This window comes from Chiloscyllium plagiosum, unplaced genomic scaffold (genome assembly GCF_037043375.1).
Source record: "Chiloscyllium plagiosum isolate Xiang-an unplaced genomic scaffold, Cpla_swu_hap1 HiC_scaffold_28, whole genome shotgun sequence".
Taxonomy (NCBI): Eukaryota; Metazoa; Chordata; class Chondrichthyes; order Orectolobiformes; family Hemiscylliidae; genus Chiloscyllium; species Chiloscyllium plagiosum.
The window spans coordinates 646579-657373 of record NW_028270166.1 but is presented as its reverse complement, the minus strand read 5'-3'; the positions used below and the strand labels follow the sequence as shown (position 1 = coordinate 657373).

Below are 10795 nucleotides of genomic sequence, written 5' to 3'. Positions count from 1 at the left end.
GCCATGGAGGGTATAACAGAGTATGGATTCGAGGTTTGGGTAGGGTCCGTGGGGTACACACTGAAAAGTTTTATAACACAACTGGGAGGAAGTGAACTAAGAGGAACATTTAAAGCCAGCTTCAGAATCTACCTGCCCCCTTGGGATGAGTCTGTTCTGCACACGTCACCTCCCGATGGTGTCCCGCTGGGGAATATCCTGGTAGAGTAATACCTTTCTGCCTTACCAGCACTGACCTCTTTTCATGAAAAGAGACTGATGGGAAGGGGCTTGTATGGAGCATCACGATTAGCACAAAACAGGTGAGCCAAATGGCCTGCTTCTGTGTCAAATGTACAGTAAATTTACTTCAATATATCAATTCAATAACAATAGCTGGAATAGCAACAGAAAGCTAATGTGGATAAAACTCAACAACTGATTCCAAACATGCCATGACCTCAATTTATAGTGAGCGGAGGGGCTCTTGTGATGCAGTTACAGTGTCCCTACCTCTGAGCCAAGAGTCCCACCTGCACCAGAGGGATGTCATAACATCTCTGAACTGCGAGATTAGACAATACCTATAATGTGAGCTGCCTCTCCTGAGGGTGGTGTATACTACAAGGTTCAGCAGCCTCCACATGGGACAATGGAGGGATTTCTGTCCATTTCCAGAAGAGGGTGAGGAATCCCTCATTGATAACTCCAGCCTCTCCTGGCATTCAGTACATCCAGCCCACATCCCTCAGCAATTACGTGATGATCAGAGGTAAGGCTAGCATCCAGATGTGGGAGGAGAATGGATTCAGTCCTGCTCCACTCTTGAGCCTGAGTCTCAGTGCATGGAGTGATTGCAGCCTCATTCAGCATTGCCTTCCTCTGCCTCCTCCTTGCTCACATTCTGATCGTACATTGCCAACAATGAAATGTTTGTGCAAAGATTTGGAGCAGACGCCGTATATGATGGCAGGCAGAGATGATGGAACTTACTGTTTATTAGCTCGGTGGCTTCTGTCTCTAAATTCTGCTTGAATTCGCTCTCACTGCACAGATCATCATCCATTCCCATAGTGGTCCCCATCTGTCTCCGATACTGGAAAGGAGTATTGCTCCCCGAACTGTAACTTGGGCAAATCTCTCCTTCCCCAAGAGATATCAGCTCATCTTCATCCTTCTCATTGACAGAAGCTGTGGTGGTATCACTCTGCACAGTAACCATGACAACAAGCACATCTGCAACATCTTGATCATCAGAAGAACTCGCCCATAGCTGTAGAATCAAATATAGAGAGATTACCACCAGCTCCCTCTACACTGACCCCCATCAAACACTCCCAGGACAGGAACAGCAAGGGGTTAGATACAGAGTAAAGCTCTCTCTACACTGTTCCCATCAAATACTCCCACGACAGGGAGAGGACAGAGTAAGATAAAATAAAGCTCCCTCTATACTGTCCCCATGAAACACAGGGTTAGATAGAGCAAAGCTCCCTCTATATCAATTGAGGTTCACTGGTTGCGGTACTGTCAGTGAGATCAGGCACCCATATGCCAAGCACACAAAGCCATTTCTTCAGAAACAAGTCATAACCTTTTCTGTCTATAATGAAGGATATAACTTACTTTGGTACTAGGATGATTATGAAAAGATTTGACAACCAGACTGTTTACAGGATCTGGGATTTTTGGAAAGATGATACGCTTTGATCTGGGAAAAGAAACATAATAAACATCATGCGTATGTTAGAACTGAAATAATGAGCATACATGCTGTGTGTGCGCTTATGCACGTATGTGTTGGAATGGAAATATTGAGTATCTGTGCATGTGCATGTGTGTTGGAGTGGGAATATTGAGTATGTCTGTGTGCATGCACATGTGTTGGAATGGGAATGTCTGATGTACCTTTTGATGCTGTATTGACAAACAGCAGCAATGGCGAAGACACCAAACATGACGCAGATAGCTGTTACCACAACGATTACTGTCAGCTCATTCCCATCTGAAATTCAAAATATTCTGTTTAATAAAATTTTCCAACTCAGTTACATTGTAACATTAATCTGTGTGTGTTCTTCAAGATTCTGGCAGAAATTTAGTGTCAGATTTGAGTGGGGAATGTTGCACATGATAAACAAATGTCAGGGAACACCCTGGTAGATTAGAAACAACAGCTGATTGGCCCAGATCCCTGTCAGGCCTACAGCCTGGTTTGGACCCAAGGCCATGAGCAGTTTATTATCATACAGTCATAAAGTCATAGAGTCATACAATATGGAAACAGACCCTTTGGTCCAACCCGACCATGCCGATCAGGTGTCCCAAACTAAACTTGTCCCATTTGCTTGCATTTGACCCATATCCCTCTTAAACCTTTCCTATCCATGTAATTATTTTAAATAACTTCTAAATGTTGTAACTGTACCTGTAACTATCACTTCCTCTGGCAGTTCATTCCACACATGAACCACTCTCTGTGTGAAAACACGGCCCCTCAGGTCCCTTTTAAATCTTTGCCCTCTCACCTTGATACTATGCTCTCTAGATTTGAATTCCCTCCCCACCATGGGAAAATACCTTTGCTATTCACCTTATCTATGTCCCTCATGATTTTATAAACCTCCTTCAGCTCCAAAGGTACCAGCCGATGCAGCCTTTCCCCATAACTCAAAACTCCTAACTCGACAACACCCTTGTAACTCTTTCCTGAACACTTTCCAATTTAATAATATCCTTCCTATAGCAGGGTGACCAGAACTGTACACAGTACTCCAAAAATCACCAATATCCTGTACAACTTCAACATGATGTCCCAACTCCTGCACTCGATGGTTTGAGCAATGAAGGTAAGTGCACCAAATGCCACCTTCACCTCACTTACACGAGACAGAAGCCAGGAAATTCCCTGTGCTCAGGGATTCCCTCTGACAGGATTCAGTTGGGTGATGGTGGAAAGATTGGGGTGAGGATCTAGTAGGGGAATAGGGACAAGGGGTAAGCAAAAGGACAAGAGGTGGAATGGGGAGAAAGGGTAGGTAGAGATGGAAGGGGTAATGAGGTGATGAATTAAAGGAGTGCAGAGTTAATGGGTGAAGGGTTATGGAGTGAGTGGGAATCAGTGTGAGTTGGGTAAAGGGCTGAAACTGTAATTTCATGAGGCATAACCAGCTGAGGAGCTAAGTTTCCTGTAAGAACCATTCACAGAGATGTTTATCAGTTCATTGGGATAAGTGAGAACTGCAGATGCTGGAGAGTCAGGGTTGAAAATTATGGCACTGGAAAAAGCACAACAGGTCAGGCGGCATCTGAGGAACAGGAGAGTCGACATTTTGGCTGGGCCTTTCATCAGATCATTGGGGCTGACACTGAAAACTGATATTTGTCTGAAGAAATATCCTGATTGAGGGTATCTGATGAGAAGTAATGTGGGGTGCAGGGGATAGGAGAGGAACCAAGGCAAGGGATCTTTCAGTAAATGCCACTAGGAAATCCAGTGTGTTAGTAACTGAGCGTGGACCATGAAATGAATGGAGCCCACTCACAAAGAACAGGTTCCTGGCTCCCAAAGCCCTTCCCCATTGCAGCTTTTCCTCACCTCATGTCAGGTTCTATTGAAGATTGATTAATAATAATGCAATGAAGATTATGCTGAGAAATTGGTTACTTTCACACTCTCATACTCCACCACACTAGTCTGTTTAACGCTGGGGTAAACAGTGTAAGTGCAAAAGACAAGGGTTAATGTGATTGAACAATCAGGCTGGGTAGGTCACAGGCACCAGACTGTAGCTGACATTACCATATTCCTTGGTTTGGAAGTTGCGGAGAGTGTTGGCTCCAATTCCAGCAGTTGTGACAGCACAAATCTCCACTGTGTACAAGCTTGAAGCATTCAGACTCAACAGAGTGAAGCTCAAAGTTGAGGAGTTAACTGAAGCAGCTAAAGATAAATCAGAATCAGATGGATAATCACTGAGGGAAACACCAACCAATCATATTCATTCATACTTGACAAACTCACATCTTTCACACATTCAACACAATCACTGGCAACCTAAAATATTTTTGGGATAGTTTTTTTTGAAGAATACACCATGGAGACATCCAAACAGCAGCCTACCCCAGCTCTGGTACTGTGCAATAAGATATGATCTCATAGTGAAGGCACTCCTCAGCAGCAATAATTACAAGATAATATAAAGTTTTGACTGCCAGAATAGGGTCAATTGTTTGGAAAACTGATGAGCAATAATGAAATGAAAGCAATTCAAACAAATTTGGAGTTTATTACATTTGAAAAGCTTGGGGCCCTGTTGAGAAGGACGAATTAGCCAAAACAATTGGCGATATTATGCCTGCAATTATTCTATTAAAACATGAGTTAGGCAGGTGGTTTCCCTGAATTAAGAAAAGCTTTGGAATGAAAAGAAGTTAATTTGTACTTTTCCCTGGGAACTAGTGACTGTGCCAGATTGGCCTGGGGAATGGGTGGAGTATAGTCAGGTTCTGAGAGTATAGTCAGGTTCTGAGGGTAACTGAATTCATCAAGAGCATACTCAGTAAACAGGATTGTTTGAGAGAAACATTGAAGATTGTGTCAGCTTTGGGTTTCCTTGGAAGATGAGACACAAAACCAGACTGAATCCTGGAGTAGAACTGGGTCAAAGTAGAGTGGGAGGAAGTGTAATGGCAATATCACTGAATGGGAAACGCAGAGTCCTGGGGTAATTCACTGGGATTGTGTTAAAATCCCATCGTAGCAGCTTTCCTGTATTTTCAAGAAACCTGCTCCCTCTAAGACATTTTATTCTATGACGATCTCAATTTTTTAGATTAGATCCCTACAGTGTGGAAACAGTCCCTTCAGCTCAACAAGTCCACACCGACCCTCTGAAGAGTAACCCACCCAGACCCATTTCCCTCTGAATACTGCACCTAACACTATGGACAATTTAGCATGGCCAATTCACCTGACCTGCACATCTTTGGACTGTGGGAGGAAACTGGAGCACCCGGAGGAAACCCACACAGACACGGGGAGAACGTGCAAACTCCACACAGTCAGTCGCCTGAGGCGGGAATTGAACCTGGGACTCTAGTGCTGTGAGGCAGCAGTGCTAACCTCTGAGACAATGTTGGGGTAATTGAAATCCCCCAGTGTAATTACCCTCTTGGTGTTTTCCTGAAGCAATGTGCTTCATTTTAAAATGGCTGAGTAAAACACTCCAGAGACAATTGTGGATAGGTAATGAATACTGGACACCACCCATGCCCTCCACCTCCTCCAAGACTTCCGTTTCCCCGGCCCCCATCACCTCATCTTCACCATAGATATCCAGTTCTTCTACACCTCCATCCGCCATGACCAGGGCCTCCAAGCCCTCTGTTTCTTCCTCTCCTGACGTCCCCAACAGTACCCTTCCACCAACACTCTCATTCGTTTGGCTGAATGGGTCCTTACTCTTAACAATTTCTCCTTCGAATCCTCCCACTTCCTCCAGACCAAAGGGGTAGCCATGGGTACCCGTATGGGTCCCAGTTATGCCTGTCTCTGTCGGCTACGTAGAACAGTCCATCTTCCGTAGTTACACCGGCACCACTCCCCACCTCTTCCTCCGCTACATTGATGACTGCATTGGCGCCACCTCGTGCTCCCGCGAGGGGGTTGAGCAATTCATCAACTTCACCAACACATTCCATCCTGACCTTAAATTTAACTGGACCATCTCTGACACCTCCTTCCCCTTCCTGGACCTCTCCATCTCCATTAATGACACACGACTTGACACTGACATTTTTTACAAACCCACCGACTCCCACAGCTACCTGGATTACACCTCTCCCCACCATACATCTTGCAAAAATGCCATTCCATTTTCCCAATTCCTCCGCCTCCGCCGTAAGTGCTCTCAGGAGGACCAGTTCCACACCAGATGGCCTCCTTCTTTAAAGACTGCAATTTCCCTTCCCACGTGGTTAAAGATGCCCTCCAAGGCATCTCGTTCACATCCCGCACCTCCACCCTCAGACCCCACCCCTCCAACCGTAACAAGGACAGAACCCCTCTGGTGCTCACCTTCCACCCTACCAACCTTCGCATAAACCAAATCATCCGCCGACATTTCCGTCACCTCCAAACGGACCCCACCACCAGGGATATATTTCCCTCCCCACCCCTTTCCGCCTTCCGCAAAGAATGTTCCCTCCGTGACTACCTGGTCAGGTCCATACCCCCCTACAACCCACCCTCCCTTCCTGGCACCTTCCCCTCCACCGCAGGAACTGTAAAACCTGTGCCCACACCTCCTCCCTCACCTCTATCCAAGGCCCTAAAGGAGTCTTCCACATCCATCAAAGGTTTACCTGCACATCCACCAATATCATTTATTGTATCTGTTGCTCCCGATGCGGTCTCCTCTAAATTGGGGAGACTGGAAGCCTCCTAGTAGAACGCTTTATGGAACATCTCCGGGACACCCGCACCAATGAACCACACCGCCCTGTGGCCCAACATTTCAACTCCCCCTCCCACTCTGCCGAGGACATGGAGGTCCTGGGCCTCCTTCACCGCCGCTCCCTCACCACCAGACGCCTGGAGGAAGAACGCCTCATCTTCTGCCTCGGAACACTTCAACCCCAGGGCATCAATGTGGACTTCACCAGTTTCCTCATTTCCCCTTCCCCCACCTCACCCCAGCTCCAATCTTCCAGCTCAGCACTGTCCCCATGACCTGTCCTACCTGCCTATCTTCCTTTCCACCTATTCACTCCACTCTCCTCTCTGACCTTTCACCTTCATCCCATGCCCATCCACCCATTGTACTCTTTGCTACCTTCCCCCACCCTCCTCCCCGACCTATCACCTCCATCCCCATCCCCACTCACCTATTGTACTCTATGCTACTTTCTCCCCACCCCCACCCTCCTCTCATTTATCTCTCCACCCTTCAGGCTCTCTGCCTGTAATCCTGATGAAGGGCTTTTGCCCGAAACGTCGATTTTCCTGCTCCTCGGATGCTGCCTGACCTGCTGTGCTTTTCCAGCACCACTCTAATCCAGAATTTGGTTTCCTGCATCTACAGTAATTGTTTTTACCCAAAGATACCCTCATCCCATGAAAGAAGAAAGCAAAAGTTCCAGAGGCATCATCCGTGTTGTAGCCTGCAGTTCAGGACTGCAATTCAGAATGAGATAATGTTGGAAAGGGGAAAATGACCAGAAGATTTTATTTAGTTAGAAGCTAAAGGGAGAAGTAATCAGGTTGTGACTGGGGCTTGCACCACTGCTTCAGTCCCATGTTTCCACATAAAATTAGTCTTTTCAACTAACAAGATGATGGATTAAATATCGAGATCAGGTTTTAAACATCAGGATCCATCAACCAGGTTTCTTAATAAACACACGATTGTGTTTATTATCTAAACAATTTTTTCCCATAAAGGTGAAATAATATTTACAAATGCTTAACCCTCTAAATATGCCCAATGCCCCCTCAGTCCAGGAAAAGGAAAAACAATGTCTGCTGAGATTGACATTCTGGATAAATAAATCCACATTAACCCATGGTTTATTCTTGCATGCAAAAAGCTAAGGATATTCTAGAGTCTGTTGGAATGATATTCTGGCATGTGTGGTCAGGTCACGAACTGAATACAGCTCTCCCTGAAATTTCACAGTTCGGTTGGGAAATAAAATCTTGAGTTGGTCATTCATCATTCTTTCAAAACAACAATTGTTCACAGCAAACTTTCCTCCAAACTATCTTAGCTGATGTCCATCCACCTGAACCAAAACAATCACTGCTCGACAAAAATCCCCACAGGCAGCCGACTGTAGTTGTCACCAGCTGAATGACTTCTAAGAAGTCTTATTAAAATATTTCCAACATACAGTGAACTATCAATGACCTCTTTTAAATAAACTATTCCAGGTATGTCCACAAAACTCAAAAAAAGGTTTTCCCACAATCCTTCAAAATTTAAGTCCTTCAAGTAATATTAACTATAGTGTCTTTATAACTCAGTTATTCTCCTAACACAATGTAGTTTAATAAAACATAGAACATAGAAAAGTACAGCACAAAACAGGCCCTTTGGCCCACAATGTTGTGCCGAGGTTTAATCCTAATGTAAAATATAATAACCTAACCTACGCACCCCTCAACTCACTGCTATCCATGTGCATGTCCAGCAGTCACTTAAATGTCCCCAAAGACTCTGCTTCCACCACCACCACTGGCAACACATTCCATGCATTCACAACTCTCTGTGTAAAGAACCTATCTCTGGCGTCTGTTCTATACACTTCCCCTAATATCTTAAAATTATGACCTCTTGTACCAGTCAATCCTGCCCTGGGTAAAAAGTCTCTGGCTATTGACTCTATCCATTCCTTCATTATCTTGTATACCTCGGTCAGGTCTCCTCTCTTCCTCCTTCTCTCCAGAGAGAAAAGTCTAAGCTTAGTCAACCTTTCTTTATAAGGCTAGCCCTCCAGTCCAGGCAGCATCCTGGTAAACCTTCTTTGCACCCTCTCCAAAACCTCTGTATCTTTCCTATAGTAAGGCGACCAGAACTGGACACAATATTCCAAGTGTGGTCTGACCAGGGACTTGTAGAGCTGTAGCAAAACCTCGCAGCTCTTAAACTCAATCCCCCTGTTAATGAAAGCCAAAGCATCATATGCTTTCTTAACAACCCTATCCACTTGGGTGGCAATTTTGAGGGATCTATGTACTCACACACCCAGATCCCTCTGTTCCTCCACACTGCCAAGAATCCCATCTTTAATCCTATATTCAGCATTCGTGTTCAACCTTCCAAAATGCATCACTTCACATTTATCCAGGTTGAACTCATCTGCCATTTCTCAGCCCAGCTCTGCATCCTGTCTATGTCGCGCTGCAGCCTGCAATAGCCCTCGATACTATCAACGGCACCTCCAACCTTTGTGTCATCTGCAAATTTACTAACCCACCCCTCAACCTCTTCATCCAAGTCATTTATAAAAACTACAAAGAGCAGAAGCTCAAGAACAGAGTCCTGCAGGACCCCACTCAACACTGACCTTCAGACAGAATACTTTCTATCTACAACCACTCTCTGCCTTCGGTCAGCCAACCAATTCTGAATCCAGACAGCCAAATATCCCTGTATCCCATACTTCCTGACTTTATGAATGAGCCTACCATGGGGAACCTTATCAAATGCCTTGCTGAAGTCCACATACACCACATCCACTGCTCGACCTTTGTCGATCTGTCTTGTCACCTCCTTGAAGAACTCAATAAGATTTGTGAGGCATAACCTGCCCCTCACAAAGCCATGCTGACTGCCTTTAATCACACTATGCTTTGCCAAATTGTCATAAATCCTATCCCTCGGAATTCTTTCCAAAACGTTGCTGATCACAGACGTAAGACTGACTGGTCTGTAATTGCCAGGGATTTCCCTATTACCCTTCTTGAAAAGAGGAATAATATTTGCCTCCTTCTAATCCTCCAGTATCACTCCCATGGAGAGTGAGAAGGCAAAGATCCTCGCCAGTGACTTAGCAACCTCCTTTCTCGCTTCCTGGAGCAGCCTGGGATAAATGTGGTCTGGCCCTGGGAACTTATCAATCTTAAAGTTTTCCAAAATTTCCAGCACATCAACTTCATCAATCTTGATCTGGTCAACCCTGTATCCCAGCTCCTCAAAGTTCTCGTTCACAACAAGGTCCCTTTCCTTAGAGGAGAAAGTGAGGTCTGCAGATGCTGGAGATCAGAGCTGGAAACCGACCGACTCCCACAGCTACCTGGACTACACCTCCTCCCATCCTGCCCCCTGTAAAAACGCCATCCCCTTCTCCCAATTCCTTCGACTCTGCCGCATCTGCTCCCAGGAGGACCAGTTCCAAAAACGCACAACCCAGATGGCCTCCTTCTTCAAGGACCGCAATTTCCCCCCCGACGTGGTCGACGATGCCCTCCACCGCATCTCTTCTACTTCCCGCTCCTCTGCCCTTGAGCCCCGCCCCTCCAACCGCCACCAGGACAGAACCCCACTGGTCCTCACCTACCACCCCACTAACCTCCATGTACAGCGCATCATCCGCCGTCATTTCCGCTACCTCCAAACGGACCCCACCACCAAGGATATATTTCCCTCCCCTCCCCTATCAGCATTCCGTAAAGACCACTCCCTCCGTGACTCCCTCGTCAGATCCACACCCCCCACCAACCCAACCTCCACTCCCGGCACCTTCCCCTGCAACCGCAGGAGGTGCAAGACTTGCGCCCACACCTCCCCCCTCACCTCCCTCCAAGGCCCCAAAGGAAACTTCCATATCCGCCACAGATTCACCTGCACCTCCACACACATCATCTATTGCATCCTCTGCACCCGATGTGGCCTCCTCTATATTGGGGAGACAGGCCGGCTACTTGCGGAGCGTTTCAGAGAACACCTCTGGGACACCCGGACCAACCAACCCAACCACCCTGTAGCTCAACATTTCAATTCCCCCTCCCACTCCACCAAGGATATGCAGGTCTTTGGACTCCTCCATCGTCAGACCACAACAAAACGACGGTTGGAGGAAGAACGCCTCATCTTCCGGCTAGGAACCCTCCAACCACAAGGGATGAACTCGGATTTCACCAGTTTCCTCATTTCCCCTCCCCCCAGCCTGTCTCAGTCAAATCCATCAAATTCAGCACCGCCTTCCTAACCTGCAATCTTCTTCCCGACCTCTCCGCCCCCACCCCAGTCTGACCTATCACCCTCACCTTGACCTCTTTCCACCTATCACATTTCCGACGCCCCTCCCCCAA

At 46.5% G+C, this 10795-nt stretch overlaps 1 protein-coding gene across 1 annotated transcript in view; it reads right to left on the bottom strand.

The window, feature by feature from the left end:
- Positions 1-320: 320 nt before the first annotated feature.
- Positions 321-10795, bottom strand: part of LOC122565067 (interleukin-12 receptor subunit beta-1-like) — a 66773-nt gene continuing 56298 nt past the window's right edge. Inside the window, exons 13-16 of the mRNA XM_087975859.1 lie at positions 3782-3922; positions 1888-1984; positions 1606-1690; positions 321-1252 (exon numbers count right to left, since the gene is read on the bottom strand). Coding sequence (XP_087831985.1) covers positions 842-1252; positions 1606-1690; positions 1888-1984; positions 3782-3922 — 734 coding nt within the window. The 3' untranslated portion in view covers positions 321-841. The remainder of the gene's footprint in view (positions 1253-1605; positions 1691-1887; positions 1985-3781; positions 3923-10795) is intronic.